Source organism: Nicotiana tabacum, chromosome 19 (genome assembly GCF_000715075.1).
Source record: "Nicotiana tabacum cultivar K326 chromosome 19, ASM71507v2, whole genome shotgun sequence".
Classification (NCBI taxonomy): Eukaryota; Viridiplantae; Streptophyta; class Magnoliopsida; order Solanales; family Solanaceae; genus Nicotiana; species Nicotiana tabacum.
Window position 1 is genome coordinate 120,198,154 of NC_134098.1, and position 26,590 is coordinate 120,224,743.

General features: G+C 42.2%; 1 protein-coding gene across 1 annotated transcript; it reads left to right on the top strand.

Moving 5' to 3' along the window:
* The first annotated feature begins 62 nt into the window (after positions 1-62).
* LOC107822782 (ervatamin-B-like) lies at positions 63-15,954 on the top strand. Its single transcript, XM_075239309.1, has 4 exons — positions 63-345; positions 14,963-15,234; positions 15,333-15,455; positions 15,551-15,954. The coding sequence occupies exons 1-4, from the start codon at positions 63-65 to the stop codon at positions 15,770-15,772; spliced, it is 900 nt and encodes a 299-aa protein (XP_075095410.1). The 3' UTR covers positions 15,773-15,954.
* Positions 15,955-26,590: the final 10,636 nt, after the last annotated feature.

Below are 26,590 nucleotides of genomic sequence, written 5' to 3' on the forward strand. Positions count from 1 at the left end.
ATATTCCACTTTCTTAGAGGGAAGAGTTGCGATTTAAGTTCGAGCATCTCCAGCAGGGCCAGATGTTGGTGACTGACTATGAGGCAAGATTCTCTGAGTTATCTCGCCATGAACTTATAATACTTCCTACTGATGTAGAGAAAGTGCGGAGGTTCGTTGCGGGTTTGCACTCTAGTATCCAAGCCATTATGGATCGAGAGGTTGAGATGGGGACTTCGTACGAGCTGGTTGTTAAGGTAGCTCGGAGGATCGAGGGTGTTCATCAGCGAAGCCGAGAGCAAGTGACGAGGGATAAGCGGTTTCGATATTCTGGAGGGTTCAGTGGTGCTCCGGCTGGGGGCAGAGGTTAGTGTTTGAGGGGTCATTCTTGTAGGCCCACATATCCAGCATCGCCACCTCCTCGGGGTGCTCCAGTTTGGCCTTATTTCAGTGCCATTCCAGAGAGTTCCTTCCATCCACCACCTATTCAAGGTTTCTCCAGTAGGCCTTCAGGCCATCAGGGTTAGACATCAGGTTAACAGTCCACCGTACCGAGAGTTTGTTTTGAGTTCGGGGATCTTGGTCATGTGAAGAGGTTGTGCCCCAGGCTTTGGGCCAAGGCAGTGCAGCAGGGTCATCAGCCTATGATTACAACACGAGCTGCCGCACCAGCCGTCCGGCCGCCTAGAGGCGGAGGGCACTGACACACCGTGAAGATGAACAATCTCACAGATATAAATCTCAGTTGTAATGACCCGACCAGTCATTTTACTTTCTAGAACCCCATTCCCTTAAATAAGGTATGACTTGCGGGGATGATTTGCTCGTGATTGGAAGGGTTTAGGTTGAAATCGGGACAATTGGTTCCTTAAGCTTGGTAAAAAGGTTAAGTTTGACTTCGGTCAACGTTTTGAGTAAACGACCTCGAAATCTAGATTTGATGGTTCCAATAGGTTTTCATGATGATTTCGGACTTGGACATATTTTCGGATCGGGTTTTGGATGACCCGGGAGCGTTTCGACGCCTAATAGTGAAAGTTGACTCTTTGAAGGTTTTAAAGTTCTTTAAATTTGGTTTGAAGTAGGATTTGGCATTATCGAGGTCCAATTGGAATTCCGTATGGTGATTTAAGAATTGCACACAAAATTTGGTGTCGTTTCGAGTTGTCTAAGTTTGTTTCGGCGCAGTCAGAGTAGGTTGGAAGAACTTGAAGTTCATAAGTGGATTCGAATTGGTTTAGGGAGTGATTCTTAGTTTTGATATTGCTTTAAGCATTTTGAGGGTTTGAACGAGTTTGTTTTATGATTTCAAACTTGTTGGTAAGTTTGTACGAGGCCCCAGGGGCCTCGGGTTTCAATCGGACTAGGTACGGACCAAGTTTGGACTTGGAAGAAGAGCTGAAGCACCAGGTTTCTAGGGTAATCGCACATGCAGAGGGCTAGCTGCAGGTGCAAGCTCGTAGAATATAGCCATGGACCGCAGAAGCGGCTCAGCTCAGGGTGCCCAGTGTTCACAGAAGCGGCAAGACGACCGCACCTGCAGATGCACATGTGCGAATAGGGGGGTTGCATGTGCGACAAGCTCACCACAGAAGCAGGACCACAGAAGAGGTCTCCCGCCCGCCGAAGCGACACTATCCAGCCTCAAGAACCTCCACAAAAGCGGACCTTGGTCCGCATAAGCGATGCCGTAGATGCGGCCTAGCGACCGTAGGTGCGAAATCGCTGGAGACAGTGTGGTTCTTTTAAAACGGGACTTAGGCTATTTTGAGTGCATTTATTGCACACTTGGGCAATTGTAGAGCTTCAAAAAGGGGGATTTAAACCTAGCTATTAAAGGTAAGTAATTTCTACCTAATGTGAGTTTAATACATAGATTATGGGTTGATTTTAGCATGTAAATTTGTGGAAATCATGGGTTTAGATAAAAAAACCTAGGTTTTCGATAAAAATGGGATTTAACCACGAAAATGGTTATGGGATTTAACCACGAAAATGGTTATGGAATTTAGTGAAAATTATATATTTGAGCTCATGAGGTTATGGGTGACAACTTTCTTCAAAGATTTACGGAATCCGGGCACGTGGGCCCGGGGGGTGAATTTTAGGAATTTCATCAATTAGGGTTGGGAAATAACTTTAATAGTTAGGATATGAACTTTTGTATATGTATTGATTATTTTGTATAACATTTGACAAGTTTGGAGTCGTTTGGCACCGAGAGGAGGGTATAAAGCACAATTGTGGATCGGAAAGTAAACTTTTAGACAAGGTAAGTCTCTTGCCTAACCTTGTAATAGGGATCTCACCCCCTTAGGCATATTTTGTTGTGAATTATGTGTGTGGGGAGCTACGTACGCACTAGGTGATGAGAGTACGTGCGTAGCTATATTCTATGTGATGTCTAAGTAGTCTTAGGCTTACACCATACTTTGTTTGCTCTATTATGTTGGTCATACATATTAATTGTCTTAACTATAGCTGAGATTTAAGAATTTTAAGATTTAAAGTCTCCCGTTTTAATTTCTTATATGTGGGGAAGAATGGAAGAATTTTATAATAACTTTGAGAGATCTATGTCCACTCGCGTCGCAAGTATATCCGTAAGCGAGGTAAATTTCTCTACTCTCATGGGAGTGGGTCGTTCGCCTAGGAAGGTTAATAGATGCCTCTATGGTTCGTGCCGTTCGACCCTCGGCAATGCACACAGTATATTCATATATTTTGGATCGGGTCGTACGACCTCGGCATAAATCATGCGTAATATTACTTGGAGCCTAATCTTTTAGATATGATTTTATTGGCTTGAGAGGTTACAATTATTTAAATGATGGAAATTGACTTGGGATTTATTGTTAGTGAAAGAAATAATTTTTTATCGCTTGTCATGGAGATTTATGGTTGTTTACATAACTCATGCTTATTTAGAATTTCGGTATTTTATTGTTAGCCCATAGTAAGTGTCGAAGTCGACCCCTCGTCACTATTTCTTCGAGGTTAGACTAGATACTTACTGGGTAGATGTTGTTTATGTACTCATGCTACACTTCTGCACTAACCGTGCTGGATCTGAGGTAGGTGCATCTGGACATCATCCCTGCGCGTACTCCTGATTCATCAAGACTTAGCGGTGAGCTGCCTTCCGAGCCGTTCTGCTGCACCCAAAGTCTTTCGTTTGTATTTACTTTCAGTCTACTTTATTTCAGACAATAGTTTAGTATTTTGTGTATCCTACTAGTAGCTCATACACTTGTGACACCATGTCTTGGAATTTTTCTAGTAGACACTTAATGGTTTTTGAGTATTTATTTCACTACACTTGATCTTACAATTTGTTACGTTTTATTTTATTAAATTTTCTCATCTCTTACTTATGTAATAATTAAAAATCAACTATTTCAAAAATGTTAAAAGAGTAGATACACGGTTAGTTCACTGTTGTCTTGCCCAGTGGTGGTATTGGGCGCCATCACGGCCCATGGGAAATTTGGGTCGTGATAACATGGTATTAGAGCACTAGGTTCTCATAGGTATCACATGTTATGAGCAGGCCTAATAGAGTCTTTTGGATCGGTACGTACTTATCTTCGAGGGGCTATAAGGTGTTAGGAAAAAACACTCTTTCCTCATCTCCTATCATGCAATTGATGTTACACTAAGTATCTTTCTCTTATTCTCTCACAGATAGTGAGAACGCGCACGACGGATGTTCCAGACCCACGAGGATTTTCTCCCCTATTGCTATAGGCCGAGGAAGAGGCCGGGGAGGGCACCGACCCAAGGTAGGGGATGAGGACGTCCCAGAGTTGCCCCAGCCATGCCACCAACGGATCCGGTAGAGGATCCCATTATTGAGGAGCAGGGCAAGGTACCTGCAGCAGAGCCAGCTCCGGAAGATTTTATGTCAGCATCGGGCTTCCAGGAGGTCATGGGCCGTATGCTACGGTTCATGGATACTATGACCCATGCCGATTTATTTCCAGCAAACCTAGCCACATCTCAGGCTGAAGGGGGGAGCATAGACCCCTACTGCTCAGGATCTTGGGCATGCAGCTACGGTAAATCAGACCTCGATCACACTACCCATGGGCGGGGCCCATCCAGTAGTAGCAGCCGTACCTGAGCCCAGACCAGCTGCAACCGGTGAGTCACAGAAGATATTGGACAGATGGACTAGGCTACACCCTCCTGTCTTTGGGGATGAGTGACATAAGGATCCCCATGAATTCATTGATCGGTGCAGAGACAGACTGCACAATATGAGCATATTAGAGTCCCACAGGGTAGATTTCACTACATTCCAGCTAGAGGGCAGGGCCCGTAGATGGTGGCAGTCACATCTTCTTGGCAGACCAACAGGTTCTCCTCCCATGACTTGGGATCAATTTACACAGCTTTTCTTGGATAGGTATTTCCACCCTCCCAGAGGGAAGAGTTGTAGTTTCAGTTTGAGCAGATCCACCAGGACTAAATGTCAGTGACCGATTATGAGGCGAGGTTCTCTTAGTTGTTTCGCCATGCACTTATGATACTTCTTACTGAAACAGAGAGAGTATGGAGGTTAGTTGAGGGATTGCACTCTGGTATTCGGGCAACTATGGCCCGAAAGGTTGAGATGGGGACCTCTTACCAACTAGTTGTGGAGATATCTCGGAGGATTGAGGGTTATCATCAGCGGGACCGAGAGCAGATGCCGCGAGACAAGCGGTTCCGTCATTTTGGAGGATTCAGTGGTGCTCAATCTGGGGGCAGAGGTTAGTTTGGGAGAGGTCATCCAAGCAGGCCTACATATCCAGCATCGCCGCCTCCTCGGGGTGCTCTAGTGTGATCTTATATCAACGCCATATGAGAGAGTTCCTACCACCCACCATATATTCAGGGTTCCTCCAGTGGGTATTCAGGCCATCAGGGTTAGACATCAGGGCAACAGTCTTTCGCTCCGAGAGGTTGTTACGAGTGCGGGGATCCTGGCCACATGAAGAGGTTTTGCCCCACACTTCGGGGTAAGGCAGTACAACAGGGTTCTCAGCCTATGATTACAGCACCAGTTGTCGTACTATCCATCTGGCTGCCTAGAGGCGGAGGGCAGATGGGTAAGGGCCACAGGGAGGCCAGGCGGGTGGAGGCCAAGTCAGTGGCGCTCCAACCAGATTCTATTCTTTTCCGGCCAGACTAGATGCAGTGGCCTCAGATGCCGTGATCACATGTATTATTTCTGTCTGTGGTAGGGATGCTTCGATATTATTTGATCTGGGGTGTACCTATTTATATGTGTCATCTCTATTTGCTCATTTCCTGGATATTCCTCGTGAGTCCTTAGGTACTCCTGTTTATGTGTCCACTCTAGTGAGTGATTCTGTTGTTATGGATCGTGTCTATCGGTCCTTCATTGTTACATTCTATGGTTATGAGATTATAGCGAATCTTCTGCTGCTTGATATGACCGACTTTGAGGTCATCTTGGGCATGTACTAGTTATCTCCATATCATGCCATCCTTGATTTCCATGCCAAGACTGTTACCTTGGCATTTCCAGAGCTGTCTAGGTTGGAGTGTAAGGGTTCATCTGTAAGTGCATCTAGTCAGATTATCTTTTTTATGAAAACATGACATGTGGTCGAGAAGGGTTATTTAGCTTATTTACCCTATGTTCGGGATACTACCGCACAGACTCCGATGATTGATTCAGTGCCCGTGGTCCGGGAGTTCTCCGATGTGTTTCCTTGTGATCTACCAGGCATGTCACCAGAACGTGATATCGATTCCTGTATTGATTTAGCTCCAGTACCCAGCCTATCTCTATTCTACCGTAGCGCATGCCCCCGAAAGAGTTGAAGGAGTTGAAAGAACAACTTGAAGATGTTCTAGCAAAGGGGTTCATCAGACCGAATGTGTCGCCTTGGGGTGCACCGGTGTTATTCGTGAAAAAGAACGATGTGACTATGCGGATGTGTATTGATTACCGCCAGTTAAACAAAGTTACCATTAAGAACAAGTACTCGTTACCTAGTATTGATGATTTGTTTAACCAGTTGCAGGGTGACAGGGTGTTCTCTAAGATTGACTTGAGATCGGGGTATCATCAACTGAAGATTCGTGATTTGGATGTTCCGAAGACAACTTTCCGGACTAGATACGACAACTATGAGTTCCTAGTGATGTCCTTCTGCTTGACTAACGCCTCGACGACGTTTATGGATTTGATGAACCGGGTGTCCAGGCCATATATTGACTCATTTTTCATTGTCTTCATTGATGACATATTGATCTACTTGCGTATCTTGGAGGAGCATGAGTAGCATTTGAGAGTGGTGCTTCAGACATTGCGGGAACATGAGCTATATGCTAAGTTCTCCAAGTGTGAGTTTTGGCTAGAGTCTGTGGCATTCTTGGGGCATGTTGTATCAGGAGAGGGTATTAAGGTGGATCCCAAGAAGATTGAGGCAGTTCAGAGTTTGCCTCGTCCCACTTTGGTGACTGAGAAAAGGAGTTTCCTAGGGTTGGCAGGTTATTATCGCCCGTTTGTGGAGGAATTCTCATCCATTGCAACACCTTTGACTAGATTGACTCAAAAGGATGCTCTGTTCCGTTGGTTCTATGATTGTGAGGCGAGCTTTCAAAAGCTCAAGATAACTCTAACTACGACACCGGTTCTAGTGTTGCCTTCCGGTTCAGGGATGTATACCGTGTATTGAGACACTTTACGCATTGGATTGGGTTGTGTATTGATGTAGGAGGGGCGAGTTATTGCATATGCTTCACGTCAGATGAAGCCCCATGAGAAAAATTACCCCGTGCATGATTTGGAGTTGGCCGCGATTGTTCATACTCTTATGATCTGGAGGCATTATCTTTATAGGGTGACCTATGAGGTTTACACCGATCATCGTAGCTTGCAGCATTTGTTCAAGCAGAGGGATCTCAATTTGAGGAAGCGCAGGTGGCTTGAGTTACTCAAAGATTATAATATTACCATCCTTTATCATCCGGGCAAGGCGAATGTTATTGTGGATGCCTTGAGTAGAAAGATGGAGAGTATGGGTAGTTTGGCATTCATTTCAGTAGAGGAGAGGCCATTAGCTTTGGACATTCAGTTCTTGGCTAACAGACTAGTGAGGCTGGATATCTCGGAGCCTAGCAAAGTTCTTGCATGCGTCGTCGCTCAGTCTTCATTATTCGAGAAAATCAAGGATCGTCAGCTTGATGATCTGTACTTATTGGCTCTCAGGGATACGATACTACAGGGTGGTGCCAAAGAGGTGACTATCAGTGAGGATGGTGATATGCGGCTCCAGTGTCACCTATATGTTCTTAATTTTGATGGCTTAAGGGAGAAGATTCTAGAAGAGGCACACAGTTCTCGGTATTCTATTCATCCAGGGGCTACGAAGATGTATCGCGACCTGAGGCAACATTATTGGTGGCGGCGGATGAAGAAGGACATAGTCGAGTATGTGGCGAGATGTGTAAATTTCTAGTAGGTTAAGTATGAGCATCAGAGGCCAGGTGGTCTACTCCATCCGATGGTTATACCTGAGTGGAAATGGGAGAGCATCACTATGGACTTCGTAGTTGGGTTGTCGCGGACCTTGCGAAAGTTTGATGTAGTTTGGGTCATTATCGACAGGTTGACCAAGTCAGCACACTTCATTCCGGTTATGACCACGGATTCTTCAGAGACATTGGCCCAGATTTACATTCAGGAGATAGTTTGGTTGCATGGTGTGCTTGATTCCATCATATATGATAAAGGCCCTCAGTTTACTTCATATTTCTGGAGGGCAGTACAGAGTCAGTTAGGGACTCGGGTAGAGATCAGTACAACCTTTCACCCGCAGACCCATGGGCAGTCAGAGCGGGCGGTTCAGATCTTGGAGGATATGTTCAGAGCATGTGTGATTGACTTCAGAGGGTAGTGGGATCGATTCTTGCCTTTAGCCGAGTTTGCCTACAATAACAGTTATCAGTCCAGCATCAAGCTGGCTCCATTTGAGGCATTATATGATCGACGATGTCGTTCGCCCATCAGATGGTTTGAGCCCGGCGAGGCTAAGTTATCTGAAACTGATTTGGTGAAGGATGCCTTGGAAAAGGTAAAGTTGATTTAGGAGCGACGTCGCACAACACAGTCCAGACAGAAGAGTTACGCGAATCAGAAGGCGCGTGATTTATCATTCATGGTGGGCGAGAAAGTCCTCTTGAAAGTCTCTCCGATGAAGGTAATCATGAGGTTCGGGAAGAAGGGCAAGGTGAGCCCAAGATTTATAGGTCCATTTGAGGTGTTGAGGCGAGCTGGGGAGGTTGCTTATAAGCTTGCTTTGCCTCCTAGTCTGTCAGGAGTTCATTCGGTTTTTCACGTGTCTATGTTCCGGAAGTATTATTCCGACAAGTCGCATGTGTTGGACTACATCACAGTTCAGCTAGATGAGAGCATGGGTTATAAGGAGGAGCTAGTTGCCATTGTTGATAGGCAGGTTTGCCAGTTGAGGTCCAAGAGGATTTCTTTGGTAAAGATTCAGTGGAGGGGCCAACCAGTCGAGGAGGCTACTTGGGAGTCCGAGAAGGACTTGCGGAACAAATAACCACACTTATTCAGCACTCCAGGTATGATTCTAAACCCGTTCGAGGACGAACATTTGTTTAAGAGGTGGAGAATGTAACTACCCGACCAGTCGTTTTGCTTTATAGAACCTCGTTCCCCTAAATAAGGCTCCCCATATGTGATTTTACTATTTTATGACTTGCGGGGATAGTTAGCTCGAGATTTGGAAGGGTTTGGGTTGAAATCGGAACACTTGGTTCCTTAAGGTTGGCAAAAAGGGCTAAGTTTGACTTTGGTCAATGTTTTGAGTAAACAACCTCGGAATCGGGATTTGACGGTTCCAATAGGTTCGTATGATGATTTCGGACTTGGTCGTATGTTCGGATCGGGTTTTGGATGACCCGGGGGCGTTTCGGCGCCTAATAGTGAAAGTTGGCTCTTTGAAGGTTTTAAAGTTCTTTAAATTTGGTTTGAAGTACGATTTGGTGTTATCGAGGTCCAATTGGAATTTTGAGATCGGGAATAGTTCTGTATGGTGATTTAAGACTTGCACGCAAAATTTGGTGTCGTTTCGAGTAGTCTAAGTATGTTTCGGGGAATTCAGAGTCAGTTGGAAGAACTTGAAGTTCATAAGTTGATTCAAACTAGTTTAGAGAGTGATTCTTAGTTTTGATGTAGTTTTACGCATTCTGAGGGTTTGAGTGAGTTCGTTTTATGATTTCAAACTTGTTGGTATATTTGGGCGAGGCCCGGGGGGCCTCGGGTGTCAATTGGACTAGGTACGGACCAAGTTTAGACTTGGAAGAAGAGCTAAAGCACCAGGTTTCTGGTGTAATTGCGCCCGCGGAGGGTTAGCCGCAGGTGCAAGCTCACAGAAGCGGTGCAACCTAGGGTGCCTAGTGTTCTTAGAAGCGGCACAACCCAGGGTGCCCAGTGTTTACAGAAGCGGCAAGGTGACCACACCTGCGGATGCGCAGGTGCGAAGAGGGGGGTCGCAGAAATGAAAGGGGTCGCAGGTGCGACAAGCTCGCCACAGAAGCGGTCTCCCGCCCGCAGAAGCGAAACCAGCCAGCCTCATGCACCTCCACAGAAGCGGACCTTGGTCCGCATAAGCGATGTCGCGGATGCGGCCTAGCGACCGCATGTGCGAAATCGCTGGAGACAATGTGGTTCTTTTTAAAATGGGACTTAGGCTATTTTAAGTGCCTTTATTGCACACTTGGGCGATTTTGGAGCTTCAAAAAGGGGGATTTAAACCTAGTTATTGAATGTAAGTAATTTCTACCTGATGTGAGTTTAATACATAGATTATGGGTAACATTTAACATGTAAATTTTTTGAAATCATGGGTTTAGATGAAAAACCTAGGTTTTCGATAAAAATGGGATTTAACCACGAAAATTGTTGTGGAATTTAGTGAAAATTATATATTTGACTTCATGAGGTTATGGGTAACAACTTTCTTCAAAGATTTCCAGAATACGGGCACGTGGGCCCGGGTGTGTGTGTGTGTAAAATTTAGGAATTTCTTCAATTAGGGTTGGCACCGAGTGGAGGGTTTAAAGCACAATTGTCGATCGAAAAGTAAGCTTTGAGATAAGGTAAGTCTCTTGCCTGACCTTGTAAGAGGGAACTCATCCCCTTAGGCATATTTTGTTGTGAATTATATGTGTGGGGAGCTATATACGCACTAGGTGACGAGAGTCTTTGCGTAGCTATATTCTCTGTGATGTCTAGGTAGACTTAGGCTTACACCATGCTTTGTTTTTCTATTATGTTGGTCATATATATTAATTGTCTTAACTAGAGGTGAGATTTAAGAATTTTAAGATTTAAAATCTCCCGTTTAAATTTCTTATGTGTGGGGAAGAATGGAAGAATTTTATAATAACTTTGAGAAATCTATGTCCACTCGCGTCGCAAGTATCTCCGCGAGCGAGGTAAATTTCTTCTACTCTCATGGGAGCGAGTCGTTCGCCCTGGCAGGTTAATAGATGCATCTATGGTTCGTGTCGTTCAACCCTCGGCAATGCACACAATATATACATATATTTTGGATCGGGCCGTATGACCTCGGCATAAATCGTGCGTAATATTACTTGGAGCCTAATCTTCTTGATATGATTTTATTGGCTTGAGAGGTTACAATTATTTAAATGATGTAAATTGACTTGGGATTTATTATTAGTGAAAGAAATATTTGTTTATCGCTTGTCATGGAGATTTATGGTTGTTTACATAACTCATGCTTATTTAGAATTTCCGTATTTTATTGTTAGCCAATAGTAAGTGTCGAAGTATACCCCTTGTCATTACTTCTTCGAGGTTAGACTAGTTACTTAATGGTACATGTTGTTTATGTACTCACACTACACTTCTGCACTAAACGTGCAGGATATGAGGTAGGTGCATCTGGACATCATCCCGATGCGCACTCCTGATAGATCGAGACTTAGCGGTGAGCTGCCTTTCGAGCCGTTCTGCAGCACCCGAAGTCTTTCTTTTGTATTTACTTTCTGTCTACTTTATTTCAGATAGTAGTTTAGTATTTTGTGTATCCTACTAGTTGCTCATACACTTGTGATACCAGGTCTTGGAATTTTACAAGTAGACACTTAATGGTTTTTGAGTATTTATTTCACTACACTTGATCTTACAATTTGTTACGTTTTATTTTATTAAATTTTCTCATCTCTTACTTATGTAATAATTTAAAATAAACTATTTCAAAAATGTTAAAAGAGTAGATATACGGTTAGTTCACTGTTGGCTTGTCCAGCTACGACGTTGGGCGCCATCACGGCCCATGGGAAATTTGGGTCGTGATATAAGCCAACCGCTCCGAAGAATAAGTAGTGCCGACTAGAATAAAATGCGCGGACTTGGTCAACCGATCTACAATCACCCAAACAACATCAAACTTCCTCAAAGTCAATGGGAGTCTAACTACGAAGTCCATGGTTATACGCTCCCACTTCTATTTCGGAATTTCAAGTCTCTGAAGCAATCCACCCAGTCTCTGATGCTCGTACTTCACCTGTTGACAATTTAAACACAGCGCTACAAACCCAACTATATCTTTCTTCATTTTTATCCACCAATAGTGTTGCCTCAAGTCCTGGTACATCTTAGTGGCACCCGGATGAATGGAATGTTGTGAGCTATGGGCTTCTTCAAGAATCAATTCACACAATCCATCTACATTTGGCACACAAATCCGACCCTGCATCCTCAATACCCCATCATCCCCAATAGTAACATCTCTAGCATCACCGTGCTGAATTGTCTCCTTAAGGACAAGCAAATGGGGATCATCATACTAGAGCTCTCTGATGCGGCCATATAAGTAAGACCGAGAAACCACACAAGCTAGAACCCGACTAGGCTCCGAAACATCTAACCTCACGAACTGATTAGCCAAGGTATGAACATCAACTGCAAAAGGCCTTTCACCAACAGGAATGAATGCAAGGCTACCCATACTCATCGCCTTTATACTCAAGGCATCAGCCACTACATTGGCCTTCCCGGGATGATACAAAATAGTGATATCATAGTCCTTTAGCAGCTCCAACCATCTCCGCTGCCTCAAATTTAGATCCTTCTGTTTGAATAAGTATTGAAGACTCCGATGATCTGTAAATACCTCACAAGACACACCATATAGATAGTGACTCCAAATCTTCAATGATTGAACAATGGATGCCAATTCTAAATCATGGACATGTTAGTTCTTTTCATGTGGCTTCAACTGGCGCGAATCATAGGCAATCACTCTACCTTCCAGCATTAAGACACACCCAATACCAATCCGAGAAGCATCACAATACACTGTATAAGAGCCTAAAGCTGAAGGCAAAACTAGAAGTGGAGTTGTGGTCAAGGCAGTCTTGAGCTTCTGAAGCTGGTCAAATAAATCGTCAATACGCGGCAAATGATACTTATTCTTGATTGTAACTTTGTTCAACTGCCTGTAGTCAATGCACATCCGCATAATACCATCTTTCTTTTTCACAAACAGAACCGGTGGACCCTAAGGTGACACACTAGGCCTAACAAACCCTTTATCAAGAAGTTCCTGAAGTTGCTCTTTTAATTCTTTCAATTCAGCTAGTGCCATACGATGCAGAGGAATAGAAATGGGATGAGTGCCTGGCACCAAGTCAATACTGAAATCAATATCCCTGTCGGGTGGCATACCCTGCAGGTCTGCAGGAAATACATCCGAAAAGTCTCGCACTACCGATACTGACTCAATAGTAGGATTATCTGCATCAACATCTCTTACAAAGGCTAAATATGACAAACACCTCTTCCCAACCATATGTTGGGCCTTCAAATAAGAAATTACCCTGCTGGGAACATAATTTAAAGAACCTTTCCACTCTACCTTCGGCAATCCCGGTATCGCCAATATCATTATTTTGCCTGACAGTCCAGAATAGCATGACAAGGAGACAACCAATCCATACCCAAGATAACATCAAAATCGACCATACTAAGCAATAAAAGATCAACTATACTCTCCAGTCCCCCAATAGTTATAACACACGACCGATACACACGGTCCACAATAATAGTATCGCCCACCGGCGTAGATACATGAATAAGTGAAACTAAGGACTCACTGGGTATATCCAGATAATGAGTAAAATACGATGATACATACGAATAAGTGGAACCAGAATATAGAAGTTTCCCTGTGGCACACTGAGACAATACCTGTGATCACTGCATCTGAAGCAACGACATCTGACCTGGTAGGAAAAGCAAAGAATCGGGTCTGACCACCATATGATCAGCCTCCCCCTCTTGGGCGACCCCTAGCTTACTGAGCCCCACCCCGAGCTGGCTAGGCGAGTGGTGAAGCAACTGGTGCAGGAGTTGTAGCTTGACTCCTCTGTTGAACTGGACCTCGCGGAAAGTAGGGACAATATTTCCTCACATTACCCCAGCTCTCCACACTCATAACAATCCCTCTCGAAAAATGGTGGCGAGTTCTGAGGAGGGCCTCGAGAAACAGAATAACTACCAGAAGAACCTAGTACAGATGAACCCTGAACTGATGGTGCACAAGATGAACTCTGAGCTGGAAGTGCACCAAGAGAAGACTGACTCTATCGCGCACTGTATGGACCATGGCTAGTTGATGTGCCACGATGAGTTGAACGAGCCATATGAGCGGGACTATAAGGATGACCCCTACTGTGATAGGGCTGCCCCCCCAAAAGGAACACCGCTGGAATTACCCGGACCACGAGGCCTCTTGGCCTCCCTCTCCATACGCTCCTGAGTACGGACCATCTCTAGCCGTCGAGCACTGTCAACCACCTCGTCGAATCTAGCACCTGCTATATTCCCATAGTCATAACAAAACGAAACAGCTGGTTTAGGCTATTAATGAACCTCTTGATCTTTTCCCTCTCAGTGGGAACCAACCAAACTGCATGACGAGGCAACTCTGAAAACCGCATCTCATATAGAGTCATGGGTAAGTCCTCCTGATGTAAATACTCGAACTGTCTGCGCAGTTCCTCTCTGCGGGTCTGTGGCACAAACTTCTCCAGAAATAATACGGAGAACTCATGCCATGAAAGTGGTGATGCACCAACTGGTTTGCTCCTCTCATAAGTCTCCCACCATCTGAAGGCAGCCCCAAAAAACTGAAAAGTAGTGAATGAGACCCCACTGGTCTCCAAAATATCCATTGTCCGAAGCATCCCCTGGCATTTATCCAGAGAACCTTGAGCATCCTCTGACTCAACACCGCTAAATGATGGAGGTTGAAGCCTCCCAAATCTCTCAAGTCTCCTCTGCTCATCATCAGCCATAACGGGGACTACCGAGGCTTGAGCAGCTACAACCGGCTGGGCTGGTAGTGCCCCCGGTATCTGAAGTCCTTGCACAACCTGCTCTGCAGTACGGGCAACATGAGTATGAGTACCTCCCCGGCCTGAGAAGTGGCAGGTGCGTCCTGAGCCGAAACCATCTGAGCAAGGCCTGAGCAAACAATCAATATCTGTGCTAGAGCCTAAGCACCCCCGGACGACAAAGCTACTCCAAACCAGAAGATAAGCAATTGGCTGTGGAAGGCTCTTTCTTCCAAAAGAACGTAGGAGGATCATTGTTTTTAGCTAATGTGTCCTAGTTTTTCTAGCTTTATTAACTTGTTGCATCTATTGACTGCATGCCTTGGGTATAATCTTCAATTAACTGAATCTTTTACATTGGTTTAATGTTAATATTTTTGGATGTTTCAGATTGAGTTTAGTTTGGGGGGGTGGGGGGGGGGGGGGCAAAAATTGCCATTTAGAGGTGGATGATCAAGGACATTGTTGTATGTTTCATTAATTCTTTATCACTTTTACTCAATTCAAATATGATTGTTATGAGTTTGTCTTTCTCTTTGAAATTCTTGACAAATAACCTTTTTATTGATAGGTTGTTGTTGGGCTTTCGCCGCAACAGAAGTTATTACCGCGGCGCGTGCTCATATTAATGGGGAGATAGTTCCCCTTTCGAAGCAACATTTATTAGATTGCATGTACACTCACTATAACAAGCCTACTTGGTTTGAATATCTGGAAGAGAACGAATGCTTTCCTTGTTCCTATGCAAAGGCATATACCTTTGCTAGGGACCATGGCATAGTTAAAGAAGTAAAATATCCCTTTACTGAACAAAGGGGTGAGTGTCACGGCCCATCTGAAGAGGTAAGTATCACTGTTTGATACATAGTTTTAATTTGTTTCTTAATTTTCAAATAGAATTTAAGATAGTTTGTAACGTTTTGTTGTGGGATATTGTGAAGATAAAAGGATTTAAGAGAGTCAATGAGAACTTGAACAAGAAAGCAATAGAAAATTTGATTAAGCAGCAACCTATAACTTGCGCTGTTCCTCATGTTCCAAGTTTTAACGATTTTCTCGGCGAGGTGAAGTAATTTAACTTTCTTTTTCATTCTTTAAACTGATACACGATATATGTTTTGATTGTGTGTTGTGTTTTTATTTTAAAAAAAAATTGCAGAAAGTATACATGGGCCCTACCAATCTAAAAAATGAAGCCACAAAGAAATTGATTGAAGAAGGTAATTACAAGAAGCTATGCATAGCACTGTTAATTGTTGGGTATGGTGTAGAAGATGGCGTGGACTTCTATTTGGTGAAAAATAGTTGGAGAAAGGAATGGGGCCACAAGGGTTATGCGAAGATTGAACGTGGTGTGCTCTCTAACTTATTTTATCCCTAATCTATAGATGAATCTATGGATAGTACTATCTTATTAGTTGAACTAGCTAGCTACTTGTCATTTCATAGAGTAATTTCTGAAATACAGTGTTCATGTTTGTTAATTAGCAAGCTGGAAATTTCCTATGCTCAGAGATTTATTATATATGTTATTCCTAGTCTTGAGAATGTCAGACATTAGTACTGCCCCTTCATGTAGGGTTTGTTTAATGTAAAATTGGGCAAAGAAATATATATAACCCTGAGTCTTCACTTGGCTTGATTATCATTTTGTACGATAATCACACTACTTAAGATAAGTGATTTTTTATTCTTAATTGGATCGACCCTTTTCTTTTTCGTTCATTTAATTATCATCTAATAAAACTATTGTATTAATAATTTAGTCTTCACAACAAAAAGATAGTTTTTAGAAAAGAAAGCTTCATCTTTATTTACTAGTGGGAATAAACTATACTATGATTAAATTTTTGGAGTTGTGATGTATCAATTTTAAGACTCAATCTGATGAGTTGTTATTTGAAATATACATGTGCAAGTCCACAGTTATTAGCTCGTTGAAAAGTTCACAAAAAAAAATTCCACATGAAGTATGGTCTCCGAGTAAAATAAGTGTATATTCAAAATGTTGACCAATAAGTAGTAGAGTAGTATCTATGTTTTAAGATCTAAGAGACCGTTTGGATTAGCTGATTGTAAATAGCTGATAAGTTTGAAGTGCTGAAAAATATTTTTAAGTGTTGAAATCAATTTTTTAAATAAGCACTTACGTGTTTGGATAGACGTGTTGAAACTGATAATAAGCAGTTAATGTGTTTGGTGAAAAAAACTGATAAGTAATTCTTTTATTAAAACGACTAAAATATCCTTAAATACTTTACAAAAGATTATAAATTAAAAAGTTTTTTTGTAAAGAAAAAGATGAACAACGAATATGGAATGAAAAGAAAGTTAGAAAATTTATTTTGGGAAAAATATTTTGTGAATTAGAAAATATTGTTAAGGATAAACTAGTAAAAACCTTGGTCAAACTAAAAGTAATTATAAGCTAAAAAGTCATAAGTTGGGGGTGACCAACTTATGACTTATGGCTGATTTTAGCTTATAAACACTTAGCTTATAAGCAGTTTGGGTATTTACCAAACGTATAGATAAGTCAAAAAGTACTTATAAACCAGTTTAATCAATTTATAAGCTTAGCAAACCCCCTCTAAATAAAGACGAATATCTTTTCGGTTTTGTTCACTTCTATTTGTGTCATTTGCTGCTTTTTTCTAGCAACGAAAATTGTACTTGAGACAATATAACATCGCATCTCCTTTCCTATTATAGACTGTACTGAACTTCTCAGATGGATACCAGAATAAAATCAATAAACAGAGAATGACGTGACTATATTAAACTCATTGCAACTTACCCGGCCGTTTCTGATAGCATTTTAACTACTAATTGTTTAGATCTATGTTTTTAGTGAGATAAACTTCAGAGATACGTCATCACTCTGCGGCCGCGCAATTCTATGTGCGGTCGCACAATTGGAAGGTCAAAATTGCATGATCTCTGAAGTTTAGCCTGTCAAAAATCCTTAACAAAGTGCGGCTGCACACAAAATTGTGCGGTCCACACAAATTCTGCGGCCACACACAATTTTGTGCGGTCCGCAGAACGTCTTCGAAGGAATAGGTAATGCGTGCGGACCGCACTCAAAATTGTGTGGCCACACTCAGGTAGGTTTAGGCCCAACGGGTCAAAGTATAAATAGGTATTTTTTCAATTTTTAACACTTTACATTCTCTGAACCTTCAAGCCCTAAGCAAACATAGTGCAACCCCCACTAATTCTCAAACTTCAAGCATTTCATCTCTTAGATTCTCACATGCATCCTCCATCACTGGTATGTTCATTTCATCTTTAGATTTTTCATCTTCTCTTAGTTTTGTTCTTTTGTCTAGTGTTAATTTCATGCCTAAAAATATCAATAGTTAGTCATATTTGCTCAAAATCATGTGGGTAGCTTCATAATTGTTAATTGAGGCCTGCGTAAATAGCTAATCATGCTTAATTGTTAGGGCCGTGTCTAATTCTTGCAAAACATGTATGAATCGCAAAGCAGTGCCATGTTAATCCAAATTGTGCAGCCGCACATACTTTCGTGCGGTCCACAGTCTCTAAGTTAGGGCATCTGTATGCTTGAATTGTGCGGACCGCACTCAAAAATATACGGTCCACAGTGAAATTGTGCGGTCCGCAATCAAAATTATGCGGTCCGCACTGTTAAATGATCAGAGGCCCAGTAGTGTGGACCTGGGGCAGTGCGGCCGCACTCAAAATTGTGCGGCCGTACTCACTTTTGTGCGGTCCGCACTTGGCAGTCTGCGGCCGCACTCACTTTTGTGCGGTCTGTACTTGGTAGTATGCGACCGCACTCACTTTTGTGTTGTCCGCACTGCCTCTTATGTTTTTTTCACAACTGACCTGTAACTATCATGCATATATATGTGTCCTATGTACCTGAACTCTAACTGATTCTTATTGTTATGAATTGCAGACGATGGTTAGATCACGTGGTGGAGGAGATACATCAAAAGGGAGGGCAGAACCCTCTCGAGGCCGAGGCTGAGGCCTAGGACGAAGCAAGAGTAACCTACCACTAGCCATCCAGAGAGTGTTAAGAAAAAAGGCTACGGCCAACAGAGTCCCTAAATCATCAGACACCAATGAGTATCTCCCGTCTAGGGAAGTTTCTGAGGGAAACTCTGACCAAGCCCCACCTAACACCCAATCTCAACAAGTCCCGGGTAGATTCTACTTGGCTGATGAATCATCTTCCTCTGCTTGTTCTTCTAAAGGTTCGGAAGAGGGTAGACATGATTCTGAGCCCTCTTCCTCACATTCCCCGGCTGCACCAATCAATGTTGATGATGATGATGACGTCCCGGATGATGGTAGAGGGGGAGACACTCAAGTGGGTGGTCTTGAGAGGACAAAGAAAAGGGAGATGTGGGAAGACAGATTTGTCAGCTTGACTGCCTTCAATAGATTTAGAGAGTGGTGACCCCAGAGATCGCTCACTCTTGAGCGACAATTCTTGATGAAGGATTTGGACAAGCACAACCCAAATGTCCTCAGACAGTTCTAGGAGAGAAAAGGATGGAAATGGTTCACCCAAAGCGCCCTCGATGCAAATGAGCACTTGGTTAAAGAATTTTATGCCAATGTGGCTCACATTAAGAAGGGTACCAAGGTGACAAAAGTGCAAAATCTGAAAATCCGATTCGACTCCTGTGCTTTGAACTCTTATGTGGGATTTGAGGAAGTGGAGGCTACCTAATACTTGGAAAAGCTGGCTATGGGTGATGCAGCTCGCCCGCGGCTAGCTGAGATTTTGGCTATTCGAGGATCAACACCTCTGTGGCTCACAACAGGGGTTCCCATAGTCCGGGCCACTCCAAACTTTAAAGCTAAAGGGTGGCAGACTTTCGTGTGCAGTCGCATTGACCAGTTCTTGAATGAGAACGACCTCCCACTTCCCCGAGCAGTACTGGTGGCTTCAATTATGGATGGGTACCCGATCAATGTAGGTGTTATAATGTCAACCAACATCATTTTGGCTGTCTAGAAGGATACGAGATCCTACCCTTACCCAAACTTCCTCACAGAGTACTTCAATGATCAAAAGGTTGAGCCGAGGCAGTATGATACTAAGGTAAAGGCCAAGAAGCCTTTCTCATGGTACCACCTACAGGGTTCTGACAACCCGAAGTTTAAGGGTAAGGCAATTACCTTCGTTGGCCAGTCTGAGGAGCCAACAGTAGTAGTTACTGATTCAGCTACTGAGCCTTTTGCAGATGCTATGCCTTCCACAGCAGCCGGACCTTCCACCGGGACAACAGACATGCCACCACCTTCTTCTTCCAGACCATCAGCTCCATTATCAGTGCCAACTTTATCTACTTATCCACTGACTGCTCTGCGAGTCTCCCAGACATTAGCGAGTCTCAACAACTGGATGCAGGCAGCTACTTCAAAGTTGTCTGACATATCCATTGTTGTTGCAGCACAGTATTCTGCCCAGGCTGCACCACAAGTACGTCCGTCAGTAGAGGAAACATTGAAGAAGATTCTAGACAACCAGAAGACCATTATGAAGACTCTGGTGGCACATGTGGATATCATTGAGGATTTGGGCAAGCAAGTAAAGAAAATGCGGAAGTCTCAAGCTTCAAAGAAGTCGGTGGATAAGTTGATAAAACCAGTTACCAAGCTTGCATCTGCCAAAGATCTACCACTGGACCTACTTATGGAGGGAGCATCTTCAACACCAGCAGTACCAGAGGCATCACATATATCAGTCGGCCAGTCTGAGGAGCCGGTTGCGACTGCCCATACCGCTGAGGGGATGATCCAGATGCTCAGCAACCCTGTTGTCCCTCAACCAGGTGATGATGAGATACAGGTAGAGGAGACCGAGGGTGCTGAGGATGCCATGCAGACTGAGACCACATAGGGAGTTCTCTTAATTCTCTACACCTTCTTGTTCTTATTTTTGATAAGAATTGGGGACAATGCTCATTTTTATTCGGGGGGTGGTCTATTTTGATTAATTTGACATTGACATTTGGTGTGTAATAACTCTTATACTATTTTTCTTTTATCTTTATTTTCTCTTTGGTTATGTATATATTCTTCCCTTTCCCTTGATGTTTATATTCATTTTCCCCTCGGTTTGTATATTCGTTTGCCTTACTTTCCGTAGTTTAGCTTCTTTAGTTTGTCTTTCTTAGTAGTATAACTTCTTATTTATTTTAGTAACTTCTTTTTTATTTTAGTATAACTTCTTACGTTTGAGTGAACAATTAACCTTTGGTTTTCTTAGTGCCATGGTTCTTTCCAAAGGTGGATTTTGTGTGAACCGGGTGGCTCTTCCCAACGATAGATGGCGTGAAGACCTTCTTAAGGGATTGAGTCCGCTTTCTTTTATGTTTAGCAAAATATGCTTCACTTGGTACCAACACATTTACCCAAGACCTTATGGTTAAAAACAAGTTGTTGGCAGAAATTAGCTCTAGTTGTGACCTTTTGACTCTTGTGTTGACTTAAGCAGTCATCGAGTGGTTCAGACGAGCCATTTGTGATTCTCAATCTCAACTAGGATTATTATGGGCCCTTAACTCCGTTCTCCTTAGCAATCCAGCAACATGAAAGGTGAGGTATTGAATTGCAAGTCCAAATTCCTGTTCTAATAGTCTAGGACTTACCCCGAATATTTTTCTAGGCGAAATTCTAAGTGTAGCTTGGCTTGAGAAATGATTATAGGCTCTCGTTGGTCCAATTTGAAATTTGAAATCCTCCATAGCCGACCAATGTGATATCCCTAGTCAACTCATTTGAGCCTAAGGAGTCAAAGGAGCCAAATGAGTCAAAATCAACTCATAAAGGAGTCAAAAGTGGACAAGGACCCAAACAAGGCAAAAGGCCCACAATGCGCACCGCACAATACTGTGTGCGGCTGCAAAACAAAGGAAGAGCCATATCAGTTATTCTTCAGAGTATGCGGACCGCACAAATATTGTCCGTAGGTAGAAGAGGAGATGCAGAGAGCTGGTTTTGGGCAAGCTGAAGGAGTGCGGAGCGCACCATAATTGTGCGGCCGCACTCAATATTATGCGGTCCGCAGAAGACAAAGATCAGAAAGATGGGATTTCAAGTTCAAGAAGAAATGTGGACCGCACCATTTTTGTGCGGACGCATAATCAAGAGCACGGCCGCACTCATTTATATGCGGTTCGCAAAAGTCTCACGCAACCAGAGCCTAAGATCAAGGAGTGCGGACCGCACTATAATTGTGCGGCCGCAGAAGCAAGAGTGCGGCCGCACTCATAAATGCGCAGTCCACAGTAGTTGAAGGAGTGAGGCCGCAATCCAGAATTATGCGGCCGCAGAACTGGAACCTGTCAAGCCAAGTCTCATTGTGCGGACCGCATGCATAATTATGCGGCCGCACAACCTCCGCATGGGCATTTTTATCAGATATTTTTAGTTTAGTATAAATAAAACTTTTTATTATTTTTAGGGCAAGTTTTGTTTTGGGAGAGCACCCGAGCCATTTTTCTTTACTGTTTTGAGTAATATTGTACTAGATTAGCTTCTAAATATTAGATTTTCTTTCCCTAATCAATTATTATGCATTCTATCTTAATTTCTTCTTATATTTCTTCATTTTTCATGAGTAGCTATGTCTTTAGCTAGGGTTGTGGCCCAACCCTAGTGTGAGTACTTAATGGGTGTTTGATTTAGGACTTGTTTGTGATTGAGTTAGTGATATTTAGCCTAGTTCTTGCTTGAATTCAAGAATTAATGGTTGCAAATATTGATTCATGCCTAATTGACTTAGTCTCTACTTGAGAAAGAGAGACTAAGTCTAGGAAAATTTGGCTAACAAGAAATTAGGGTTAACTCAAGAAATTGATAGCCCAATTAAAGGGTTGAATCTAGAGATAGTAAGACCCGACTTGAGCATTTATCACTTGTTTTGTGCAATACCAATTTGGACTTGAGAAAGCCGAATTGGGCAAAATCACTCAAACTACTGAGAGGTATAAAGTGGGTAATTGCGTGTGATTGCTATATTACAACCCCGGACGATCAAACTTGCCCTAGAGTTTACAACTCATTAGGTAATCACCTAGGTGGAAGTCACGACCCTAGATCTTTTATCATTTAGAAAATAACCAAAACCAAAAATATTATCTCCTAGTTTTATAATTGCAATCAATAGTTTAAAGTAGAAGTAGAAACAACAAACAAGAATGTGGAAGTGTAATCTAAGGCATATTGTACAATTACACTAAATATATATCTAATCCCAATTCTAACTCCCTGAGGATTCGACCCCGACTTGCGTTGGGTTTTATTATTGCTTCGACCGCCTCACTACCTATATTTGTGGTGTGAGTTTGGGCGACATCAGGGGTCGACTTCAAAACTTACTACGGGCCAATAATAAATACATAAATTCTTAAAGGCATGGAGTACATGAATAACAATAATAATAATAACACAATAACAAACAATAAATAAATGGTTCCTTAGCTAATAATTTATTAAAATCTCCCATTGACACAATACTAACTTCAAACTTTTTGGGCCACTAAAAAATTATAACCTCTTAAGTCATAAATATAATATCAAGTGTATTCGGGCTCCAAACATTATCATGCACAATTTATGCCAAGGTCGTACGGCCCGATCCAGAATAATGTGTACACTGTCGAGGGTTGATCGGCATGAACCATAGATGCATCTATTATACTACCGAGGCGTTCGGCCCGCTCCACAAGAAGAGAGAGAATATTCTATGAACATCTAATTTAAAGGCTATCCCGGAGTTTATACACAAGGAAACACAATTTCCACTAACGATCAAGTAATCTGCCAAAACTCAAAGTAAGTAAAATTCAGTCTTTACAAATCCTTTATCAAGTTTCAATATCATTTAGACACTTTAATTAACAAGTAGGGTGAACGCGAATCTTTCATCGCGAACGCGATTGCTTCTCCGCGTTCGCGAAGAAAGAAACCATAACAGGAAATTCTGGTGTTTCCAACTTAACTCCGGGCCATCTGGAACACAGCCAAGCCACTCAAGACCCCGTCCAAATGCACCAACATGTCCAAAAACATGATATGAACCTGCTCGAACTCTCTAAATGCGTAAAACAACATCGAAACTAAGAATCGCACCCCAAAACCGAATTGAATCAAATATTGAACTTCAAGTTTTTCAACATGCTTCGAACGCCCCGAATCATACTTAGACTACTCGGAATGACACCAAATTTTGCGTGCAAGTTAAAAATCACCATACCAAACTATTTCCAGAATCGGAATCTCAAACAGACCTCGATAACACCAAAAACCTACTTCAAACCAAATTTAAAGAACTCTAAAACCTTCAATGCGCCAACTTTCAACTTTGTGCGCTGAAACACTCCCGGGTCCTCCGAAACCCGACCCGAACATAAGCCCAAGTCCAAAAAAATCATACATACCTATTGGAACCATCAAATCCCGGTTATGAGGTCGTTTACTCAAAATGTTGACTCAAGTCAAACTTAACCCTTTTAAGCCAATATTAAGGAACTAAGTGTTCCGATTTCAACCCGAACCCTTCCAAACCCGAACTAACCATCCCCGCAAGTCATAAAATTATAAAAGTACATACGAGGAGTCTTATTTAAGGGAACTAGGATCTAAAAAGAAAAATGACCGGTCGGATCGTTACAAATAATACAATTGAGAAAGCAAGAATGAAATGCAAGGACAGAATGCTAACGATGTATAGCACAAGAACATGCTTCATGGTGGGAGAAAACAAATGAAAAATAGAAAAGAAAAGAACAAAATAATGAGGAAAAATAAGTGAATATAATTATTAAAAATAAGGGAATCTATAATGGAAATGTCACGACCCGGAATTCCCACCTTCGGGACCGTAATGGAGCCTAACATTTCACAAGCTAGGCAAGCCAACGTTAGAGTAATTCTTTTGCCAATTTTAAACACTAAGAACAATTTAATCAATTAAACAAAAATATAACCAATATAAAGTATGAAGTAGCATAATAACCCAATATCTAAGTACAACCCGGATATGGAGTCACAAGTACACGAGCTTCTAGAGGTTCTACAAATAGAGTCTAAAATAAATACAATTGTCTCGAATGAAATGAACAATAAATAAGGAAAGAGGAAGGGGACTTCAAGGTGTGTGGATGCCAGCAAATCTACCTTGAGTCTCCAAATAAGCTAATCCGAGCTGATGCATCACCCTTCGTGATTTTACTCTCGATCTCTCCATGAAATGTTAAATACGGCACAGTATCACCCTTCGTGCTTTTACTCTCAATTTCATCATGAAACGATAAATACGGCACGACATCACCCTTCGTACTTTAAGTCTCTTCCTCACTATGCATTAATCAATAAATGAAACAATAATCGGCATGGCATCACCCTTCGTGCTTTAACACTCTCCCTTACCATGTAGCAATGAATATATAACATTTGGGAGATAGAATAAGAAAGAATAAACCTTACGTCAACTATGATTCCACAATACCCAACCTCAACTTCCAAAAATACTCAATTATCACAAATAGTTCATAAAATGCGGAAAGAACTATCACTTAAGTAATAAACTAGTCTAAGCATGGATATCATAATCAAAGAAGGAAATAAATTACAAGAAACAAGTCCCACCCGCATGCTTTAACCCAACAACAACACATAAGTACTTGTCACTTGACATATACGTTGAATCCAAACATTTAAACATGTAGCAAATAGGCAAAAAAGTCCTAATCCCTCAAGTCAAGGTTAACCACGACACTTACCTTGCTCCAAAATCGACTCAAAGCTTAACTACAGCCTTGCATTTCGAACAAGCCTCTAAACCAACCAATTCTAGCAAATCATTAACCAAACGATTCAAAATAAGCCTTAGGAACTACTCACGAATGAAAGATGTTCAATTTAGGTCATTATTGAAAAAGGTTAACAAAAGTCCACTCCCGGGCCCGCTTGGTCCAAACCCGAAATTCGGACATAACCCCGATTACCCATTCACCCCTAAGCCCGATTATGTAATTTGTTTCAAAATCTGACTTCAATTTAAGGTCTAAATTCCAATTTTACAAAAATCCATAATTCTACCTAAATCCTCAATTTCTACCATGAAAATCCTAGATTTAAGGTTGAAATCTTGTGAAATATAATGGGTAATTGAAAGAAAATAGGTTAGAGTCACTTACCAATGAATTGGGGAAGAAGAGATCTTGAAAACATTGCCTCTAAGGTTTTTAGGGTTGAAAATTTGAAAGAATGAGAAAACTCCCGTCTAACTCAGCTTTTACCCAGCTGCAGATGTCGCAATTGCGAACATCGAAATTGCGAGAAAGAGGTGGCAATTGCGAACTCCTCTCAAAAGCCCAATTATCGCAAATGCGATGAATTGGTTGCAAATGCGAACCCCCCAGCCTCGCAAATGCGGACGTTTTCTTCGCAATTGCGAAGATGGACAGAAAAATGTTAAGTCGCAAATGCGGCTCTACCTTCGCAAAAGCGGAACTGGCAAGTTTGCAATTGTGAACTTTTGCTTCGCAAATGCGAGAATTCCCCAGACTGCGCAGGCTCTCAAATGTGAAGCCATGTTCGCAAATGCAAAGCTCGCAAATGCGAGATCTGCAACAGAAACAAGAAGCAAAAAGGCATCAACTATGATTCTAAGTCCAAATCCACTCCATAGCCTATCTGAAACTCACCCAAGCCCTCGGGGTTCCAAACCAAATATGCACACAAGTTAAAAAACCTTATACGAACTCGCTCGCGTGATAAAAATACCAAAATAATGCCAGAACTACGAATAGGCGAACAAGTCTTAATCCATCAAGTCAAGGTTAATCACGATACTTACCTTGCTCCAAAATCGACTCAAAGCTCAACTACGACCTTGCCTTTTGAACAAGCCTCCAAACCAACCAAATCTAGCAAATTATTAACCAGACGATTCAAAATAAGCCTTAGGAACTACCCACAAATGAAAAAGGTTCAATTTAGATCATTATTGAAAAAGTCAACTCCCGAGCCCGCTTTGTCCAAACCCGAAATTCGGACCAAAATTCGATTACACATTCACCCCCGAGCCCGGTTATATAATTTATTTTGAAATTCGACCTCAATTTGATGTCTAAATTCCAATTTTAGAAAAATTCCTAATTCTACCCAAATCCCCAATTTCTACCATGAAAATCCTAGATTT